This window comes from Microcaecilia unicolor, chromosome 8, assembly GCF_901765095.1.
Source record: "Microcaecilia unicolor chromosome 8, aMicUni1.1, whole genome shotgun sequence".
NCBI classification, from domain to species: Eukaryota; Metazoa; Chordata; class Amphibia; order Gymnophiona; family Siphonopidae; genus Microcaecilia; species Microcaecilia unicolor.
Genome location: NC_044038.1, coordinates 29294666 through 29318442, shown reverse-complemented (window position 1 = coordinate 29318442; position 23777 = coordinate 29294666). Strand labels below are relative to the sequence as shown.

The 23777-nt window shown below is 40.8% G+C and overlaps 1 protein-coding gene across 1 annotated transcript in view; it reads left to right on the top strand.

The window, feature by feature from the left end:
* IQCK (IQ motif containing K) overlaps window positions 1–23777 on the top strand; it is a 96770-nt gene that overhangs the window by 19999 nt on the left and 52994 nt on the right. Inside the window, exons 2-4 of the mRNA XM_030210956.1 lie at window positions 3531–3595; window positions 6319–6421; window positions 11556–11653. Coding sequence (XP_030066816.1) covers window positions 3531–3595; window positions 6319–6421; window positions 11556–11653 — 266 coding nt within the window. The remainder of the gene's footprint in view (window positions 1–3530; window positions 3596–6318; window positions 6422–11555; window positions 11654–23777) is intronic.

The window sequence follows — 23777 nt, the reverse complement described above, 5'->3', positions numbered from 1 at the left end:
ACAGGACACACAGGAACATATAGACGTAAAATTAAAACAGTAACCTAACCCTGATAAGTAGGAAACTTAAAGCTCAGAAGAGGAAGCAAGATATTTCTAGATGTAGTTCAAAACCAATCATTGGAATTGTGCACAGTTAAGGAATTGTTTAGGGTTTCAAAACAAAAAACATAAAAATAAATATTCCAGTAGCCAATCACAAGTCACAGCACACAGACAGAAAAGGAAAACCACACTCATACACAGACACAGTTATTGTCCCACATAAAGAGGTCCCTCTGTATTGAGGACAAAATCTTAATCCTAAATTTGGTAAAATAAAATATTTAAATTAGAGCTAATCCAACAGGCCATGAAAGTATACAAAGGCAAGCTTAATAGTAACACATACAAGAAATGAAAATGTACTCACGATTCGTGCAATGTAATCTCCAGCGCAGAAAATCAATTGAGAAAGAGAACAGTTGGCGGATCACTATGCCCTTCCGAACTCTCGGTGGTATAGGGAGATCAACCGCAAAATAGAAAGGTTTGTTTCGGACGGAAAGTCTTTACCAGAGATCTGAATAGATGTCAGATCACCAGTATCTGGTGTTGGGTGCGGAGAGGAAGATATGATATAATGGGTAGTGAATAACATCACCCAATATGTATAACAACGGGACCTAGTGAGCAAGTGGTCTACAAATAAGCTTTAGACCTGTAATATGCTATAGAAAATGAACTAGAGTAATAATATATATATTGATCAGTCCTACAACCGGGTACAAGATCAGTGGTTGAAAAGGCAGCTTCAGGGATAGCAGGGAGACCTAGAAATGATAGTGTGCTAACAAGTTACAAAAACATGCAATAATTATTCTGATAGTAAAACATGCAGAGACATAACACAATCATACTCACACATCTGCTAATGTACTCCAACATAGGGACCCAAAATAAAAATTACTAATTGGCGGAAAGCTCAATGCTTTTGCCTACTAGTGACATTAAAAGGGAGAGAGACAAAAACAGCAAACAGGGAGGTACCCAAAGAGTGGGTGAATAAGTGAATAAATACCTAGTGTCAGCTATTATATACTTATACTACTCTACCCCTAATTAATGAAAACTACTCCCCAGAGTGTGCTTCTAAAGACAGCTACAACTTGTCTGCTAACAACTTTTCCTGGTTATCGGCCATGGGCTCCAACCCAAGGTAGAGTCCCCAAAAAGGGACATTGCAAACACTCCCGAAAAGAACCCAAAAAGCCTGCGAATAAGGTCTCCTGAGTCGAGGAGCAGCGGTCCAATGGGTCCCGCTGATTAGCTACAACATAATCACCCCAATGAACCTTAAGTGGCTACAACGCACGCAGTGAAATAAAAATTTTATAGGTTAGGCTCTCCCGCGTATACAACTAACCATTCCTAAACAATTTTAAATACCCGAGTCAACCTGTACACAATCGCAACGAAAGTCGTTAGACGTCTCTTTATTAACCCCGCGGTCATCTATACAAGTAACTCATATGTGGGCAATAATGCCAAATCCGCAGGCCACTCCGAAAATGGAATGGAAGTCTGCTTCTACTAATTGAGATACCGTCATCCATTGAAGGGTTTGTGGCCCCCAAATGGGTGTAAGTCCCGGACATCGGTATCAAACCCAATAGTAATAGCGTGACACTGGTATATAAGAAAACAATAAAAGTATAGCATGTCCCAGGGAAAAGCCCCTGAAAATTACTATAGAAGTGGTAGAAAAATAGAGAGAAAAACGAAATATTCCAAAGCAAAACAAAACAAATGTAAGCTCTTCGGGGAAGGCACAGTCATAAAAAGAGCCTTTAGTTGGAACACCTTAGTCAGGACAAAAAATGTGAAAAATTCCACGTTCATCATTCACTAGACAATATATTTTCCACTCAACAAACCAGGAGAAGGAAACTCTAAAGCATTAGAGCGGAACAGTAACAATAAAAAAGACTGCAATGCAAGGGCAAATAGTACAAATAAATTCTTTCGTTCAGTTATACCTGTAGTACAACAGGAAAGCCTTTTTAATTGAAGATAAAGTAGAGAAAGAAAAAGTTGTGTAGCTATGACCATAAAATAAAAACACAAAACTTGAGCAGCGCGGTACAAGGATAAAAGTCAAAGTCTGAAAAATATCTGACATGCAGAAAATGGGGAAGTGGGTGGGACTTAGAGATAGATGGACAGGCATTGCAAACCATTAATCAAGCAGCTTTATATTTTCCCCAGTACCGGGGAGAATAAGAGTGAAGAAGGAAGGGAAAAAAAAAAAAAATTAAATAAACATATAGTGTTGTGGAGTTTATAATATGATGGTACAAAAACAAAGCCAATATTAGGAAACCAAACCTACGATGCAGTGCTATAATCTTAAAAGTGAAAGCAAAAAATACATGCGCACACTGCAGCATGTAGAGAAGTGCACATAATTATACAAGATCCTTGGCAAAGACACATTCACTGTGTAGGTGAGATGTGATCCCCCCCCCCCCCCACTTTGTTGACATGAATTTCCACAGCTGTTTCTCAGACAGAAGGCAGGGAAGCTCTCTTTCAAGGTGATTGAGCCATCCAATGGGCACATGACTGAAACACAATTTATAGTGCCATGAAATGCAGCCACTGACATGTGATTCTGATCAAATCCCAACTCTCAGCATCAAAACAAAATGTATGGGTTGACACAGACAAAGCTGTCCCAGCTGCATTGTGGGGACACCATTCTCAGCCCTGACAGATTAGTGCAGCTGCATTCTTGTTAACAAAAACCTTCTTGTTTAGAGTGACAGCAAGCTGTTTACCCAATTATTTAGGTTTTGGCCTTCATCCCATTGTATTCAGTCCTTGGGATTAAAGCAGACCATTCCCATTTAATAAAACAAATGTGCTAATAAGTACGGAAAACGATCTTGCACCCATCTAGCTTACCTCCCTCTAACTTCAGTTGTCCCTTTGGATCTTTATCAGTTAAATTGAGTGATGTTATATTTAACCGGTTCTTAATCGTCTTGTTTTAAAGACATTGTTGAAAAAAATGTTTGTATTAATGCTAACAGGGTAATCTTATAAAGGTCTAATTTCACTAAAGAGTTTTGTAGTCTTTGAGAATGACAAGAATGCAGTTTGAAGCTCTGTATACATTCAGAAGAACCCCAAGAAGAAATTTCAGACATGTGGAGGGGCATTTTAGAAAGGACGTCCAACCCAGAACAACACAAATGGACATCTATCTCACATGTATTTTAAAACAGGATACACAGCCTCTTCTAAAATACATGTGAGATGGACGTCCATGTGCTGGAAACGTCCAGCATGAACATCTATTCCACAAACTTAAACGTCCAAGTTAATAATAATAATAATTATGAACAGGGGAAACAAGGGACATGAACGTATGTAAGGATTCTTCTGTAAGTGCCAAATAAGGATGATCCTTTCAGATTATTGTTGAAGGTTTGATAAAAATCTTTTTGAATGTATTAAGTTTGACTATTTCTTTTAAATCTCTTAAGAGTATGAAGAAGAGCTGCTTACTTCCCCTAAGGTCGTTCAGCCAGTCAGCAGATTTGCAGGGCGTGTAAGTACAAAACCTAGTTTGCTTCTTTTGGGGGTGTTGTGGGAAAGATGTAGTTTACTTTGCCCCTTCTGAAGTATAAAATCCTTTATAATAAACTGAATTCTTCTGCCTTACGCTCATTGGCTGTAAAGAGGGACAACTATGTCATCAAACAAAAAAAGCAGATTATTAGGAAAGGGATGCAAAATAAGACCAAGAATATTATAATGCCTCTGTTTCACTCCATGGTGTGACCTTACCTTGAGTACTGCGTTCAATTCTGGTCGCCGTATCTCAAAAAGATATAGTGGAATTAGAAAAGGTTCAAAGAGAGGCGACCAAAATGATAAAGGGGATGGAACTCCTCCTGCATGAGGAAAGGCTAAAGAGGTTAGGGCTCTTCAGCTGAGGGGGGATATGATTGAGGTCTTAAAATCCTGAGTGGTGTAGAATGGGTAGAAGTGAATCGATTTTTTCACTTTTTCAAAAAGAACAAAGACCAGGAGACACTCAATGAAATTACATGGAAATACTTTTAAAACAAATGGGAAGAAATATTTTTTTCACTCAAAAAAATAGTTAAGCTCTGCAATTTGCTGCTGGATGATGTGGTAACAGTGGTTAGTGTATCTGGGTTTAAAAGAGGTTTGGACATGTTCCTGGAGGAAAAGTCCATAGTCTGTTATTGAGATGGACATGGGGAAAGCCACTACTTGCCCCAGGGTTGGTAGCATGTAATGTTGCTACTATTAGGGATTCTGCCATTGCTGGAAGCAGGATAGTGGGCTAGATGGATTTCAAGAAACGCAGCCACACGCCTGGGTTTACCCTGTGGCCACCTAGAGGGATCTATCCCCAGCACAGCTCAGGTCAGTCTGTGCCTGGTGCTTGTGCTGTACACTAGCACCCTCCTCCCACCGAGTGGGTCACAACCGCCTCTGGGCGAGTCTCCCACTCTCAAATTATCTCCAGTGATTTCTAGGTTACTGGGGCCACACTGCTAGTGGAGCCAACACACAAACCACCAGGATTCTTTATCAGTCCAGACAAGCAGAACAAACAAACAATTGTGTTTATTCTCACTCTGGAACCATGAACAAAAAATATGCAAACAGTAACAAGTAACTGAAAAATGGATCAATTATAACACTAACTAAACATTTGCATAATGGCTAAACAGTACCTGGGAAGATCAGGACATATAATTCACTGACCCTCAGCAAAGAAATCTGTCTCACTTTCTTCCTGCCTAAGACTGAAGCAACAGTAAGCACTACTGGGTGATTTTCAAAACTCCAGGCCAATCAGAGCCCAGAACTGGTTACATCACTACAGACACTTATTATATTTGTGTGCCAAATAAAGAAAGAGAAGTCAGTCCTCTGTATCATCTTTAAGCATAAACATGCACCATCTGCTGGTCAAACAGAAGAAATACACTTCAGAACATAATGCAGGAAAATATCCAATACATTTCACATACTGAAAACACACAGTTCCTTCACAATGGACCATTGCTCTGACCCAGTATAGCTATTCTTATGTTCTTGATAAAAGGTTCATGTCTGTTCAATGTATTGAAATTGTATTGGGATTACTGAGACATGTTACAGAGATACTTTCTGATAACTATAGTTTTAATGTCTATAATATCCTAAATCTTTTTTGTGTCTCTAATATTTACTGTGATAAAGAAAGTAGATTACTTGAAAAACAATACTGTAGAAAGCAGTGTATGCATGGTGTATACTTTCAAAACCACTTAAAATCTTCATTTATGGCAACATCTATTTTTGCCAGAATGGAAGGGACATTGGGACACTGAAAAGATGTTATTGTACACAGAATCTTGCTGTTGGATAGTGTGATAGTTGGGGAGGATGTAGCTCAGTGGACCGTCACTCTCCTTCTCTTGCTTCCAGATTAGTGGGGGTGGAAGGGACAGAGTCAGACATTCAGTTTCTGCTGCCCTTTCTTGCACAGCACCCAGTCTCCCAAGGCAATATGGCAGGATATGGCAAGTCTATAGGAAGGGTCATATTTTGTGATCCTTCCTGGACCTGCAGTATCATAGGAGACAAGGAGTCCTGGCATTACTACTACTATTTAGCATTTCTATAGCGCTGCAAGGCGTATGCAGCGCTGCACAAACATAGAAGAAAGACAGTCCCTGCTCAGAGAGCTTACAATCTAATAGACAAAAAATAAAGTAAGCAAATCAAATCAATGTGTACAGGAAGGAGGAGAGGAGGGTAGGTGGAGGCGAGTGGTTACAAGTGATTACGAGTCAAAAGCAATGTTAAAGAGGTGGGCTTTCAGCAAATTGTGGGTGCAAAATCCATAGTGTGCAACTGCAAGGGAGGGTGAACCTGAAAGGGACATGGGTGGGTCAGGTACTTACAAGCTGGGCTACAGAATATAGCAGTTGCGTGTCTAATTGCCTATAATTAGGCACATGCATATACACCTGCTTCTGAGCTAGCCTTAGTGCTCGTATCTAAAGCTAACAGTATCAGTAGCTTTTCTTAGTGGAAGGGCTCCTATATCTCCAAGTGAAAATGCCCAACTTTGTATCTAAAGCTAGGCACAGGACTTTGAACTTACACTAGTATTTTATAATGGCAGTTACAGAATTTGTGCCTAACATGCATCATCTGGGTGCGTAACGTTAGTTAAACTTTTGAGGAGAGAGTCATCTGTGTGGTTTTATGACATTCACTTGGATCGGATTTTATTTTAACCAGATTCCTCAGGTCAAAGAAACTGATGAATTACACCCAGAGCAATCTTGGCTTTCTGATTCTAATATACCCTCTGAAAATGTCGTACTTCCTGATCGAAATACGTGTAAGTAAACATTATTTTAACTCATGTGGACAGCTGTTTTTGAATGAGAGGAATTACTTATGCAGTATCTGGGTCATTGGAGTGGGAGAATGATTTGGAAGGTGCCCAGTGGAAGCGTCTGATGCCATATTGGTGTCCCAGGATTGAGGAGAGTGGAATGGATACTAATCCAGTTTAGAAGTTCAGATCAATCATCCCAAGGCGGTCTTCTGTTTCATTCAATATTTAAAAGTAAAAATCCATCCTAAACCATCAGAGAAATTAATTTTTGGTAAAGAATGCAATGTGCATATGTTTTAGTGTAACTACGGGGGATATCTAAGCTGATTTATTTAATTTACAAATATAACAATAAACACTGACATAAATGTCAAACCATAAGCAGACATTTGGCCAACCCATGTTTACCTTACTGTACGAAGAACAAAGATATTTATTTGGGCACGTTCTGGGCTGAGCTTATGTTTTATTTTTTTAAATGTTTATTTTGCCGTATATTGAAATGACAGACAATGCGGGGTAATTCAATAACATAGATGATAACATTTACATACCAGTTACATGCGTAAATGTTTAAAATAATGGCATCTACAAACATATGTAAATGCCAGAATTCCACCTAAGCGCTGTTCTGTAATACTTGCATGTTTGACAGGGGGGCATAGAGATGGGCAGAATCTAGGCAGGACTGACACTCAGATGGTTAGCTTATAGAAAACTTTGGAGCTCTTTTTTAAGTAAGAAAAATGTGTAAAAAGTGGCATAAAGCAGCACTGAACGTTTTGCTTGCCAAAATGTTCAAATCACTATTTTTGAAACGTATTTCGCTGACATTTATGTATGCAGTTCTTCTGCAGTGTGTCCATATCACAAGGGGACATGTCGAGGGTGTGTTGGGGGCAGGATTAGGACGTTCCTAACATTTGAACGTTTTTCTGCCATAATGGAACAAAACTGAGACGTTTTGAGGTAGACCTGTATTAATAATGACTAAGCCACAAAAAAGTGCCCTAAATGACCAGATGAGGAATAAAGGAATGACCCCCCCCTTACTCCCACAGTGGTCACTGACCGCCTCCCACCCCCAAAAGATGTGAAAGAAACAGTACATACCAGCTTGTATGACAGCCTCAGATGTTATACCAAGTCCTATTAGAGCAGCAAACAGGTCCCTGGAGTAGCCTAGTGGTCGGTACAGTACACTATGGAGAAGGGCAAGAAAAGGGATCTAGGGCCTTGCTCTCACACCACATGGCAGACCTCCTGCATTTGAAAGAATAACACTTCTTTATGGAATCTTACCTGGGAGACACCCTCTGAAAGACCCAAGGAAGCAAATTCTAGGCTCTCAACATCCAAGCTCTGAGAGCCAGAGACTGGAGGTTGGGATGTATGTTTGACTCTGTTTTTTTGGGGCAGTCACTCTTTCTCCGTTGTGAAGTTTTTTGTGGTTTCCATTTTTTCCAGGTGCACATAGAAACTTATGATAGTATTGGATTGTAATTGAGGGTTGAGCTTATCTCATAACGTCTGATTATCTATCCTTGGAGTTTTTGAGGTTTCATTTCTTTAAATTATAACGGTCTTATATAGCTCAGGGTCCATTAAACTGATTTGTAGGAAATGACATATTTTTGTGGTTAATATTTTTGAATTTGCTTTCTCATTTTGTGTACATATTTGAGAAAAATATTCTGTAACCTGCATGCACAATTTTGAATGCAAGTTTATAGGGATTAGCCACCAGGGTGGAGAAAGTGGATCTGCTACGGTGAGAGCAATATAGGAGCAAGGGAAGTAGTGTGATCAACAAGACTCTTCCAAAAAACAAAGGAGACGAGAAGAAAGTGTAAGAAATGGGTCCTTTATTATGGTTGACTCAACACGTGTTTCGGCAATAGTGCCTGCCTCAGGAGTCTAAAAATTGTAATGAAACCAGTAAATAAATATACATAAAAAACAATATAAATAAAAGATGTGTGAATACATGATAAAATATATAAACAAGAATATCCATAACATATGTAGTATGATTTAAAAAAAGCTTACATACATATGTAGTAATAAAACGTTTTTGCAAAACAAGGAGTATAAAAGCATGAAAAGAAAGAATTCTGAAATTACACAATATGCAGTATAAATAGCAGTGTGAATGAACTGGTAAAACCAAGCACAAGTCTACATTAGAGAACATAAATAGTTAACAATATGTGTGCCCAGGATGGCGAAGATACATGTGGGTAGATAAAATCAAAATGATCATGACAACATTGTCTACGATGAGAAACAATCAAAACAAAGTGGCACATATACAACTAGTATAAAAGGCCCGTTTCTGACACAAATGAAACGGGTGCTAGCAAGGTTTTCCTCGGAGTGTGTATGTTTGAGAGAGTTTGTGTGAGAGTGACTGTGTGAGAGAGAGAGAGAGTGAATGTGTGAGTGTGTGTGTGTGTGACAGAGAGAGAGTGAGTGTGTGAGACAGAGTGTGAGAGTATGTGTGTGATACACAGACTGTCTGTGAGAGTGTATGAGATCGAGATAGTGTTTGAGAGTGACTGTGTGACACATAGAGAGTGAATGTGATACAGTGTGAGAGACTGTGTGAGTGAGAGAGAGAAAGACACTGACTGTGAGAGAAAGAGAGAGAGTGTGTGTGTGACAGCGATACCTCCCCCTCCTTCCCTCTCCCCCCCTGTCAGGTCTCTGGACCTCCTCTCCCCATCCCTGGTCTCAGGTCCCCCCCTCTCCCTCCCCCCCTCCCAATGTCTCCCCTCTTTCTTTGTGCATCCTTTTTTTTCCGTACCCTTCCATCCAGCGTCTTCCCTCTTTCTCTCCCCATCCTTCCACCCATCTACCCTCTCTCCTGATCCTTCCATCTAATGTCTCTCTCCCTCTCCTATCCAGTGTCTCTCTGTCTCTCTACCCTTTTCTGTTCAGTGTCCCTTCTCTCTCCCCATCCTTCCAGTCTCCCCCTTTCTCTCCCCATCCTTCCATCATGTCTTTCTCTCCCCATCCTTCCATCCGTCTACCCCCCCTCTCCCGATTCTTCCATCCAGACTTGTCTCTATCCCCTTCTTTCCATCCAGACCCGCCACGCCTCCTCCCGAGGTCGCTGCCGCTCCCCCTCCACCCCCCCAGGTCGCTGCCGCTCCCCCTCTCCGTCCGCCAAGCCACAGGCCCGCCCACCCAACAGACCTGCCAAGTCTCCCACGAAACACGCGGCGCCAGCTCCCATTTCCGGCCACTGCTGCTTCTCCTGTTGAGCAGCAGCAGCCGCTACAAAAACAAAAACAGCTGTTTTTAGGAAGCAAGCGCGGCACCGCAGGCAGCCATCAGGCATTGGCTGTCGGCTCTGCAACTGCAGCTGCTCCTCTCATCTCTCACGTCGCTGCGCTCCTCCGGGGTCTGCTCCAGGGGCAGTAATGTGAGAGGCGAGAGGAGCGGCTGCAGAACCGACAGCCAATGCCTGATGGCTGCCTGCGGTGCCGCGCTTGCTTCCTAAAAACAGCTGTTTTTGTTTTTGTAGCAGCCGCTGCTGCTCAATAGGAGAAGCAGCAGTGGCCGGAAATGGGAGCTGGCGCCGCGTGTTTTGCGGGAGATTTGGCAGGTCTGTGTTGGGTGGGCGGGCGGGCCTGGGTGGCGACCTGGGGTGGTGGAGGGGGGGAGCAGTGGCTGCGGCAACCTCGTGAAGGGTGGCGGGGGGGTGCGGTGGCGACCTCGTGGAGGGGGGAGCGATGGCGACCTTGGGGAGGTGGAGGGGTGAGCGGCGGAGGCAGCAACCTTGGGGGAGGGGCGTGGCGGCAGGGGTGGGGCCTCGTGCTGCTGTCGTGTGGTTGGTCAGTGCTGCGTGTGACGTCAGCCTGGGCTTCGGAGCCTAGCAGACCAACTCTGAAGAAAGCCATGGACACTGGCAGCCAGATGCATAGAACGTTGGAGGTGAGAATTATTATATAGGATGACATGACTGACAGTATGCTCTTTTTTTTTTCTTTTTAAATAACACATATGTCTAGGGGCCCTGTTTACCAAGGTGCGTTAGTGTTTTTACTGCGCCTACACTTAGCGCGTGCGCTAACCATGTTAACACGCCTATAACGCTGCTTAGTAAACAGGGCCCTATATTTGCTGGGATAAGTAGAGCAGAAAACTTACAGTACAGTGACAAGTAATGTACAAGGGATAAGTATATTGTATAGTAACTGTGAAAAATCAAACAAGGCACACAAGATGATAGAATTAGGCCTGGATTCTATATATGGCGACTAAAGTTGCATGAGCAGATTTGGCAGTGTAGCCAAATTGCATATACAAAATTGATTAGCATGCCAATCGGAGCTGATAATTGGTCAATAGCAAGTAATTATCGGCACTAATTGGCACTAATTAGAATTTACGCACACAGCTTTCTAAGTCTGTTCTGTAAAGTGATGCAAATAAATTCTAGTGTGCGGATCTCAAAAGAGAGCATGGGCTTAGGAGGGGTATAGGCGGGTCGTGGGCATTCTTAAAAATTATGCACAAAGTTGTAGAATATGCCTGATCCACATATTAGTTAGGTGCGGGCATTTACACCAGGCTTTAGTTGGTGTACAGTATCATGCCTAAATTGTAGTCATGGGGATGGGCGCTACATGCATTCTATAAACCGCATCTAACTTTAGGTGAGGTTTATAGAATAGCGCTAAGCGTGGTTTTTTCAGCATCGATTTTTTCTCAGTGCCGTATCTAGAATCTGGGCCTTAGTGGGTAAGTGCTTTTTTTTGAAAAGTTTTTGGAGGCTCTGTTATGAAATTATACCCTCACATGTCATCAATAGTTAATGAAATTATTGTTATGGTAGGAAAAGATCTGGAATAACAGAAAATGATTTTAGATAGATTTATTTATTTATTTATTTGCTATTTCATCCCCACAACCTGATCAGAAGGTAGTTCTCCATTTACAGAATTAATTAAACATATATTTTAATTTAGGTATCTGGATATTGTTATTAGACTGACTAGGAAAATATAAGCCTCTCAAGTAATTGTGCAGCTTGTTTTTCTCTTAATGTTGTTTAAAATTGCATGTAACTGTGAATCATTTCTAACATTCATAAATTCCTTTGTTCAGTAAGACATGTCTTTTGCAGGTTATCCTAGAGAATATTTGGAAGCCTACATTTTTCCATTTCTTCTACCAGCACTGGCAGAAATGCTACACGAGGCTGAAAGGGAAAAGTGTTTTGAGGTCAGTTTCTTTGGTTTAATTAAAAAAGAATATATCTTTATTAACAAACAGGTGAAATGCACAAAGGCATATTTTTTTTTTATTCTGTATAAGCTTCTGTACCCCTTGGCTGCTTTTCTAACTGATAAAATCAGACAAAACCCCATCTTTTATCTGATCCAGTTAACTGCATGTTACCTTCTTAATCTGCTAAATATCTGACAGGATGTCTTCAGTCAGGGCATTTCTCACAGGACCTTTTATGGCTGTAACCAGATGGCAATCAGACTAAAGTCCACATGTGTGCCATTCCTATAGCCTTTAAAGCACCAGTAATTTACTCTGGGGACACTTAGCTGAAAGGTTTATTCCCAGCAAAAAAAAAAAGGGGGGGGGGGGAGAGAGGAGAGAACTTTGCAAGGTCCTTAAACTTGTGGATTTGTACCAGTCTAGAATAATCCATTTCACGTGGACATTTGGGGTTTCAACACTTCATCATTTCTCTTTTAACTTTTTGAAGAAGTAGATGCCTCTGGTTTATGTCTGTTTGCACTTAAAGCTGAAGAAAATGAACAGAAAGGAAAATGGTATAATAATTTTCAAAAGCTTGATAAGCATATTGATTTGATAGAAAAATCAGTGCTTTGAAAATTGTTAAAAGTGTCTTGCTGTTGATCAGTACAGTATGTTGTGTTATCTCTGCAAAGAAGGATTTAGAAGACTCGGACACCAGTCCTCAGTATACTTTTTAGGATATCTGTGAGGATTGAGCATTCTTCTGATCTGTGAACCAATTAATATGCATATTTTGGATACCCTGAACAATGAAGTTGCTGCATTTTTCAGAATCGCTTTTGAGATTCATCTGGTTGACTTTCAGGCTCTCAAGACAAATCCCTCCTTTCAGTACCCTTCTCCACCACTGCCAACTCTAGGCTCCGCCCTTTCTGCCTCTCCTCACCCCATGCTTGGAACAAACTCCCTGAGCCCATACTTCAGGCCCCCTCCCTACTCATCTTCAAATCATTGCTCAAAGCCCACCTCTTCAATGTCGCTTTCGGCACCTAATCACATCACCTCTACTCAGGAAATCTAGACTGCCCCAACTTGACATTTCGTCCTTTAGATTGTAAGCTCTTCTGAGCAGGGACCGTCCTTAGTTATTAATTTGTACAGCGCTGCGTAACCCTAGTAGCGCTCTAGAAATGTTAAGTAGTAGTAGTAGTATTTTAGAAAGACATGGACGTCCAAAAAGTGGCATAAATCGGCACTTGGACATCCTTCTCACAGAGACGTCCAAATCGGTATAATCGAAACCCGATTTTGGACTTCTTTGTCAGAAGTCCATCGTAAAGACGTCCAGATCTCAAGGGGGCGTATCGGAGGCATGTTCGAGGCGGGACTTGGGTGTTCCTAAGACTTGGACGTCTTTGAGCCATAATGGAAAAAAGCAAAGATGTCCATGACTAAAACTTGGACGTTTTCACCCAGACCTGTTTTTATTATGAATAAGGCACAAAAAGGTGCCTGAAATGACCAGATGACCTCCTGTTACTCCCCCAGTGGTCACTAACCCCCTCCTACCCTGAAAAAACATCATTAAAAATATTACTTGCCAGCCTTTATTCCAGCCTCAGATGTCATACTCGTGTCCATGACAGCGCATGCAGGTCCCCGGAGTAGTTTAGTAGTAGGTGCAGTGCACTTCAGACAAGTGGACCCAGGCCCATAACTCCTCTACCTGTTACATTTGTGGAGGAAACAGCGAGCCGTCCAAAACCCACCACAAACCCTCTGTACCCACAGATAGGTGCCCCCCTTCACCCATAAGGGCTATGGTAGTGGTGTACAGTTGGGGGGTCAAGGGTTTTTTGGGGGGGGGGTTTGGGGGGCTCAACACACAAGAGAGCTGTATACCTGGGAGCATTTTATGAAGTCCACTGCAGTGCCCCCTATGGTGCCCGGTTGGTGTCCTGGCATGTCAGGGGGTCCAGTGTACTAAAAATGCTGGCTCTCCCACGTCCAAATGGTTTTAATTTGGACGTTTTAGACTGACATTTTTGGTTTTGAAAATGGCCGAAAATTAAAGACGACCAAATTCAAGGACGCCCAAATCCAAGGACGACCATGGTATTTTCGAACACAAAGATGGACGTCCATCTTTTTCCGAAAATGACCTTCTCCCCGCCTCTGAATTTGGACGTTTTAAAAAGATGTCCAAATTCCAACAGACGTTTCTTTCGAAAATGCCCCTCTTTGTCTGTGAAACAATTTATAACTCAGATAAAGTAGGTCCTGATATGGATTCTAACGGGTACTTACTATTATGGATCACTTGTATCAGATGTTAACATTAACGGTGTGCTAGGAATTTACTTTTAAATGGAAGAAAGTGGCATTTCTTCTAATAGGACTATTCCATAGACAGTTTTTGGCAACAATCATACTTACTCCATTCACAGTACTTATTGTCTCCAAGTCAGTTCTTTCTCTGTTCTAGTAAGTTAACCCTCTACCATAGTCTCTGACCTTGAAGATTATCCTTTTGTGTGGGAAACACAAAAGATAACAAAGGTTGGCTATTGTATGTGTTTCAGTGAGGTCCAGTGTTACGCCTATATGTTAACTATGTGATTATCAAATGTGGGAACTGAAAGAGCAGTCTCCAGAGTTAGGCTGATTTACATACATCATTTCAAACGCGTTGCGATATAGCCTAGAAGCAAAGTGAAACCATTCCTGGATTTTTACACTTTTGTTTGAAGAATTACATATGGAACCTTTGGCCTAAAGTTGGAATAGAGTTTTCTAAATATTGTAATAATTTTAGCCAACATATAAAACTCATGTTAACTCTGTGCATCAGAATTTCATTTTCTTGGCATTAGCTCGACAGTGTTCATTGTTCCATCCAATGACAAAGCCATGGATAAGAGCTACTAGATTTAAACTGTAGAACAAGTGTGTCATACACATCATTGCCATTGCTTTTGCTTACAGGCATGAAGTGAATTAAAATGTGCTTCCTTCCTAAACCGCATGAGTTATTTAAGGAAACCGCATTCATTCACATTTGAAGATCCTTGTTTGAATGAGGTCCATTTGTATGTCCTGGAAATATATCTGTTGTTTGAAGTTGGATCTTAGCCTGTTGTCATCATTTTCAGAATGACAGATGCAGCTGTGCTCTTTTCAGTTCACTAAATTGAAACCAAACCAAAGCAAAACAGAATCCACCCAAATCTAATAGTTTTAGGATTCTCTGGGCCAGATGTAACCCGTATTTTACCCATTAACGTAGAGGATTATTTTAAATGCCATTTTTTTCAGATCAATGCTGATTTATGCATGTAAATTGGGTTCTTATAAAACTAGGTCATGCCTAAAAGTATATGCAGTATAAATGTAGGGGACAATTCTATAAAGTGTAGCAAAAGTTAGGTGCCAAAATGCTGGGCACTAAGAGGGTCTTTTACTAAAGCTTAGCTTGAGTTATCTGCAGCAGGGCCTATTTTATTCCTATGGGCCCTGCTACAGATAACTCGAGCTAAGCTTAAGTAAAAGACCTTCTAAGGGATGAATTCTATATATGATGCCAAAATAAAATCAACACCGAAGAAAGCACTATTCTCTAAACCGTGCTTAAAGTTAAGTGTGGTTTATAGAATAGCACTTACACTCGGGAATTGTGCCTACCTTTAGGTTTGGCCATTTGCACCAGATGAACTGTGGTGCAAGTCTAATCACCTACATTAGGCACATATCCACGTTATTCTATACAAATGTGCATTAATTTTAGGAGTGCCCCCCTCCCCCCCCGTTCTGCCCATCACCCTCCCATTTCTGCGCTCCATTTTTCATATTGTGTGTAAAGTTCAATTAAATGTAATTAGTGCCAATAATTGCTTGTTAAAAAGCCAATTATTGGCGCTAATTATCTTGTGATTTAATTAAATTGCGCGCACAATTTTTTGGAGACATTTACAGAATTAAGGGGTAAGTGTGAATTTTGTAACTAGCATCTGGATGCCAGATTCCATTATAGAATACTAGCACAAGTTGGCATTCATGCGCCAACATTTAGGCACGCCCACTTAAGCCATGTCTATAGTGGTTAGAAATGCACGCAGCTAAATGACGCTTTTCTGCAACATGTACGTGTATTTGTGGGAGATGCCCATATTCTGCCCACATGAATGCCCCCTTGTATTTGCGTACTATACAAGCTATATGCTATGCTAAGATTATAGAATACTGTTTAGCACCCAAGTAGCACTTATGAATCTATAACATTCAAGTGAGTAAGTTCTCGTACTCTATACTCTGAGCTCACAAATGGAGCTTACATAATGGCTCTTACATTCATGTGCCTATGTTATAGAATGAAGGGGTAGGTGTGCTCAGGGATGGAGGCTGGGTGCAGTCATGATTTACTTATGTATTTTATAAAATTCACAAAATTGTGTGCATTGTCCTTGGGATTCTATATAGCGCAACCTAAGTTGCGGTGCAAATTCAGTCATATTCTGAATTTGTATTTGCAACTTAATTAGTTAGCAAGCCAATCTGCACTGATAATTGCAGTTAAGCAATTATTGACACTAATTGGCGTTAATTAGAATTTGCGTGTACAACCATCAAAGGGTATTGTATAACATGCTGCTTGTAAATTGTAAGTACCGAGACACAGCTCAGACAGACTCGGGAGAGGGTGGCTGTGTTTTAGATTGCTGTTGCGAACTGTTTCTGTGATCCAGGAAGTTTACCCTGATTGTTTATTTTACATCCTTGTTCACTAGTCCATAAGCTGACCTATAGGAGCTTTTTGACCCCTGATGCAGGCGTTTGTACGCCGAAACATGGCTCATGTCGGGTCTTCATCATAAATAAAGGACTACATTTTTCTCAATCCTGAAGGCCTGTGTTTGCTTTGTTTGTTTGCTTGGTTGTTTTTGTATGCTGTATTCCCTCTCTTTCTGTGACTGTAAATTGTAAGTGACATAGTTGAAAGGGGGGCATGGAATGGATGGATCATAGGTGTTTCTAAATTCTATATGCGTTGTTATAGAATACCCCCGGTTCGCGCCCAATTTAGGCTTTGGGATTTACACCAAGTTTCAAGTGGACAGGTGCTTGGCATATTCTATAAACCGCATGGAAATTTACGCTTATTCTATAAAGTATGCTTAAATTAAGGCGTACTTTCTAGAATACACTTAGGTGTATTTATTTTGGTGCCGATTTTTTTTAGGTGTGATATGTAGAATCTAATCCTGTATCTGCATACATGTCTGTGCCTTCAATCTATGCACAATTTCTGCAGGATTTGTATTAGTATATTATAAAATGAATGGTGAGGGAATGAATGGTATAGCGGCAGGTGTCCCTCGGAACACTCCCTCACTGAGGTTGCAGTTTAGCCACCTTACCGCAGATGGTGCTAAATCTGCCATATCAGAGGCTGAGTTGGAGGGGAGGGGCTCAGGCAAGGAAGTGGTTAAATTCCCCCAGGCAAAACAGTTCAGGGAAGCCCCAAGGCAAGAGGTCTCCAGGAGAGATATTCTGAGTTCAGAGATCTGCTGGAGAGAGTCTCCAAGTGAAGGAATTCTCCCTAAAGTAGTTGCTGGGCTGCAATACCTGTGGGGGGAGTGGCCCTAACTCAGGTTTGCATGAGAAGAAACAGAAGACTGCAAAGGTAAAGGAGTGCCTTCATTTTCTGTGAATGTTGCTGACCAGGGTTGGAAAGAGTCTGCGACAGAGGAACAGATTGTATTGCTTTAATTATTTTCTACCAATAAAGTTTTCCTTTGACTTTGTGCTGCAAACTTCCCGTGTCTGTGAAATTCTGTAGCCAACTGCCAGTCACGCTATCACAAGGTGCCTATGAGGCTCATTTTCAAAGCACTTAGACATACAAAGTTCCATAGGTTACTATGGAACTTTGTAAATCTAAGTGCTTTGAAAATATGCCCCTATGTCTCTTTATAAAGTAGGCAAAAATAGGCACCTTCCTCCCTTGTTAACCTGTGCGACTTGTTATAAAATCACCTTCAAAATGGGAAATGCACTGTAATTAATACATCTGGTCATTTGTTTATGGATTGTGACTTACGGTTATAATCGCCTACAGTCCCAAGTGATGATATCCAGGCTGTTATTAGTTATTTCTGATGTTGCCTACGTTTCAGAAAACAATGACTATCATGCTTTATTAAAATCTAGATGGTGTTCACTAATGATAATGCTGAAATGCACAGCTAGGCCTGTACATAGTAATTATTTGTTATGTCTGGCTGATTTGAGAAGGTTGTGGTTAAACTGATAATGTGTTTACTAGTACAGAACTGATTATTTAAACAAGTGGGTGGACATCCATTTATAGCCAGGATGTGAGAATTCAAGGGAGGGATTGGGGGGGAACTGCAAGGTGGACAAGAAGGATAAATAATGATACTGCCTAAAAGTTGTAGGTATATATTCTGTGCTAGATGAGGAAGGGGAGGGAAGAAAGGTTCCAGAGTGTTAAGAATGTTAAAGTTAAATGTAGCTATATCCAGATTTGTTTCAGAAGAACTGATTTGCATTGTATAAAACCTTTTCTCTGGAAGTGTCTGATCTCTACTGAGTAATAAAAATGATTTTAAAATTTTTTTTATAAAGCTCAAATCTCAATCAGAGAAAGAGAATGGACCACTGGAGTTATATTCTCTATCATAATTTGCCTTTTTTGGGGGGAGGGGAGGGGGGAAGCATAAGTTTTAATTTAATTGAAGGGATGGAGAATATTGCTGGTGAGCTCTCTGTCACACTCTTTTTCAGTCTTTCCATTGTGATGTTGATGTAGTCACCAAATCAATATCTCTTCTGATGTCTCACAGGTGTGGTTTCAATTAAATTCAAGGCCACACAAGAAAAGATGCTCCTTAAGTTCATGTTATTTTACTAACTTAGGGACCTTTTTATTAAAGTGTGGTAAAATCTGGGATTAGCGCATTCTAACATGGGACTTTGCAGTGCACTAAGCCCGGATTTAATGTGGCAGTTTTGTAGGGCTTTTTCTTTTTTCTTTTTGCAGGTCATGTGCTAACATTAGTGTGTTGTACTAGTACAAAATTAATGTGTAAGCACTTACTTCCTTCTATTCTTTATATGGTGCCATTAGCACCAACAAAAACATGGTGTAAATACTCATGCCTAAATTTATACACGGAACACCATTATTCTACAATTACGCCTATGACTCTCCCATTTCCACACCCCCTTTTTTGGACATGCATAAATTTTAGACATAGATCCCATTCCTAACTTTTCACGGGTAGGTCTCAGTTAAATCTAATTAGTGCCAATAATTGTTTGTTAAAAGGTCAATTCTTGGCACTAATTGGCTTATTCTATTGCGCATGCAAATCAGGAACGTGCCTAAATTTGTGTGTGCAATTTTTGGCAATCTTTATATAAACAGGGGGTAAGTGCTGCAGTGTTATCCCTGCGTTATCCAGTTAATGCGCACTACTTATAATGCACTAGCTGGATAATGAGGGAATGCCGTTCTTTTTTCAAATAAGTAACAGGAATTACTGTGTGCTAGCAGGAAAATACCATGTTCTTACATGCTAACACCATGTTAAGGACTTAGGGCCTTATTCTGTAAAGGTTATGCTCCTAAATTTATGCTTCTAAATTACGAGCATACTCTATTGCTCCAAAATAGATTTTGAGCATAAATTAGGAGCATAAAATTTAGGAGCTTAAATTTAGGAGCATATATCCTTTATAGAATAAGGCCCTTGGCGCCCTTTAGTAAAACAGCCCCTTTATTTTTTTTTTCCTTTTTAATTTAATATTGTGACAATTAGGAGGTTATTGCTGCTTTAAAATAAGACAAGAGAATTTTATTTCCATAGGCACAATTAAATCCTTCAGTAAATAATGTAGTTTTTTTTATAAACGGTAATCAATTCCCTCTGAGCAGGAACTTAGTTGCAGTTACTACCCTGTCTGGATTCATTACTCTCACTTTCTCCTTCAGCTTCACCAGATTGACCTGTTGGTTAGAGCAGGAGGCTGAGAACCAGTGGGCCGATGCAGAAAGCAACCGCAGGCTTAGCCGGAGGGTTACCGACAGTTAAATGCTGGTTCTACGTGCCGAGCAATGCAGAGAGGACTTGTGTGTGGGTGTTAACGCACATAGAAAACACATCCGCAAGTTATATTAAAATGTATGCGGATGAGCTACTTTAAGTATTCCATGCTCTGCGGAGAGTACGCCGCCCACTTTTGACGGATGCACAATGTGAGAAATTTATGGCGAGGGTCCATTGTAGTGTAGAAGATTTTGCAGAGAAGATTTCTTGTCAATATTTCACATTTAAGGGCTGGTTTTGTCTTGTTATACAAGTCGAGGGAAGCCCATGCAAGTTTTAAAGGCAGATAGTGAGTAACAAACATGTACTCTTGTCTGAACAAAACTGAAAGTGAAAACACACATCAGCGCCTGTTCTTCTGTGCTTAAATATGAGCCTCTCAAAAATTTCAAGTGCAGTTTTTGAAAGGCTCATATGTAGACGCTGAAGAACAAACGCTAATGTGTATTTACTTATTCATTTTTGGTTCAGACATACTCACAATAAGCCGCGTCCAGCATACTCCACCCATTTTTGCCGCAGATTTGCCACACATAAAATTTGCATACAATTAACTTGTTGCATTCCATGCTATTATGCTCACGGTAGAAACCACTTGTTCCTACATCTGTGCACAGCTGTACCGCGAGCCTTTCTGCATCTCCCTCCATGGACACCAGTGGTCAAACCGCGCTGATGATCCTTGTGAACCAGGGCAGATCACATTGCTCTCCAATTGCCTCAATCACCAACTTTGAGCTTGATTTTTAGTGGGGCTGTCACTATTTAAGGTGAAGCTCTGACTGCTGAACTTAACTTTAGACATGTATTTGGCAGCACTATCTGTTTAAAGAACTCCTCTGGGAAAAAAAAATATATATATTTATATTTATGCACTGACTGATCTGGCGACTGTCCGTTTATTTTAGGCCTGTTATTTGGAAGGCTCCAATTACAATGGACACACTATGAATGTCAAATGTCTCTTATAAAATTACTCCATGCATGAAAGTGTCGTCGTCGATGATACGCTGAAACCTTCTGCTCAGTGTGCTGCTGCGGCTAGGAAAGCGAATAGAATGTTGGGTGTTATTAGGAAGGGTATGGAGTCCAGGTGTGCGGATGTTATAATGCCGTTGTATCGCTCCATGGTGCGACCGCACCTGGAGTATTGTGTTCAGTACTGGTCTCCGTATCTCAAAAAAGATATAGTAGAATTGGAAAAGGTACAGCGAAGGGCGACGAAAATGATAGTGGGGATGGGACGACTTTCCTATGAAGAGAGGCTGAGAAGGCTAGGGCTTTTCAGCTTGGAGAAGAGACGGCTGAGGGGAGATATGATAGAAGTGTATAAAATAATGAGTGGAATGGATCGGGTGGATGTGAAGCGACTGTTCACGCTATCCAAAAATACTAGGACTAGAGGGCATGAGTTGAAGCTACAGTGTGGTAAATTTAAAACGAATCGGAGAAAACGTTTCTTCACCCAACGTGTAATTAGACTCTGGAATTCGTTGCCGGAGAACGTGGTACGGGCGGTTAACTTGACGGAGTTTAAAAAGGGGTTAGATAGATTCCTAAAGGACAAGTCCATAGACCGCTATTAAATGGACTTGGAAAAATTCCGCATTTTTAGGTATAACTTGTCTGGAATGTTTTTACGTTTGGGGAGCATGCCAGGTGCCCTTGACCTGGATTGGCCACTGTCGGTGACAGGATGCTGGGCTAGATGGACCTTTGGTCTTTCCCAGTATGGCACTACTTATGTACTTATGATGACAAGAATGCCCATGTCTTTTTCTTTGTATGTGATGCAGGTGTAGGTGTGTTTAGAGGGAAATTCTGGGTGGAATCATGATTTATGCACATTGAGCTAGGCTCAGATAAATAGCTTCTGAAAGTTTTCTGGCTTGTCATTGAACAAATGTTTGGCTTTGCAAATGTCTTCATTTTGGAGTGCAGTGGTGTGTGTTGGGAAGGGCAGGTGGTGTTTCAGTGATTAATATCTCCTGTTATCCAGAGATTCTGCAGGCTCACAATACAACTTCTTTTGTTGCTCAAGGATTCAGGAAACAGTAAGCTTAGTACATCAGCACTAATTCCAGTTCATATTTCCATGACCTGCAAGTTGTTGCTGAATGTGTAAAAGTCAAGGGCATGAGAACGTACTGTGAGGTGAATTGTTTCTAACTTGCATGGGATTCAGGCATATTTTATACTGTACATTCCATGGCACTCATGTAGCCAAGAAAGTTGGATTCTGCTCACAATCCCAGGCAACATGGTGCAATCAGTCCCTCAAAATAGCAGTTTTAGGACTGGTTTGATGACTTTGATGCAGCACTGGCCGTTATTACACAGGAAAACCTGGATTTGATTTCTGAGCCTGACTTCTACTTCTTGAGTCGGCTGCAAAGGTATCATTCTTAGCTTCTAGGAGCCTGAATGCCCAACTGTTATTTGGAGGTAACACCTAATGATTCAGAGCCACTGCCTCGCCCCAAATACTGTAATATCCATGCTGCCTGGCCACTGACTCCACTTTCTATTGCTGGAGAGGGTAAGGGGGAGGAATGAAGTCATCACATCTTACCCTCATCACATATATCACTCTGCCCCATAGCAGTTAGGGCACCAGAGGTCCAGAAACATCAGCAAAGGGACACTCCTACAACTCTGTTCCCTGCATTTTAAAGCTCCAAAATCAGGGGACCCCTGTTCCAACTGATTTATCCTAGGCCCCACACCCATGTATGGACAATACAGCTGGTAGATATATTTGTGTCCCCGGAGGGCTCGCAGCCTAAGTTTGTACCTGAACTCCAATGGAGGATTAATTGAGTTGCTCAAGATCAGAAGGAGCCACAATGGAATTTGGATTGGGATCCCCTGGTTCTCTCAACCTGCTGCTGTAACCTTTAGACTACTTCACTCCTGTGGTTGCCGGACTATTGTTACAATGACTGGATTAGGTAAAGGTAGGAAGGAAGTGGATTAAAATAGGGGGGAAATCTCTGGATAGTTTTGCATGAAGGGTGATGGTGCTTTAGCCATCTGGCCTGATTTAACGGGAAGTTCAAAGGAGGAAGAAAATGAAATTATAGGGCCAAAGAGATTGCCTTTGTTTATGATTATTTAAAATTTGATATATCGCCTGTTAGGCAATATCAAAGCAGTTTACAATTAAAATGTATTATTTATTTCATCATTTATATCTCACATTATCCAATGATGTATTGGTTCAATGTGACTTACAATATAATTTTAGAATGACAGTCTAATATTTAATTCATACTGTTGCATTGGTGACCATGAATCATAATTTTATAGATTGATTGTGGTCATTTAAAAACAATTTGAAAAGAACTCCAAAGTCAATAACCACTAGAGGTGTTGGCTATGGTATCTATTTAAAGCCTATTCCATAAGTAGGGGGCACCTGCTTTTCTTTATAGAATACTAGCACAAATGGCTGAAAATGCAAGATACATTTAAAGCACCATCATTTACACCAGCCCACTAGAATGCATGAACATTATCATTCCATGATTTACACCCATGCTCCGTCCACCCACTTACATACGACTGCCAGCAAAGTAAACGCCATCAAGACATTACACAGCCATTTGCTCTAGTCGGTATTTGAAGTGGTCATTTACGTACAATGACTAGAATACTGCCATCTACAATTAGGCAACTTCTTAAAGAATTACCCCCACTGTGCCTTGTACATTTTTTAATGTTCTGCTGTCTAAACAATACAATTCAAAATACATAAATAGCGCCATTTTAGATAGGTTGAAGTAGGGATTGAGACATGCAGGTCAATGTGTCTCATTTTCACCTGTATTTTAGACAGAAGCTACTGACGTACAGCAGGTTCTAATGCAAAGAAATGGATGTTTATGCACCAGGTGCATGCAGTATGCTTATCCATTTAAAAAAAAAAATGTAGAATAAAGATATTTAGAAAGCTGGCACATAACCAGTTATGTTTCTAAGATTGCAGAGATAATTGGTTA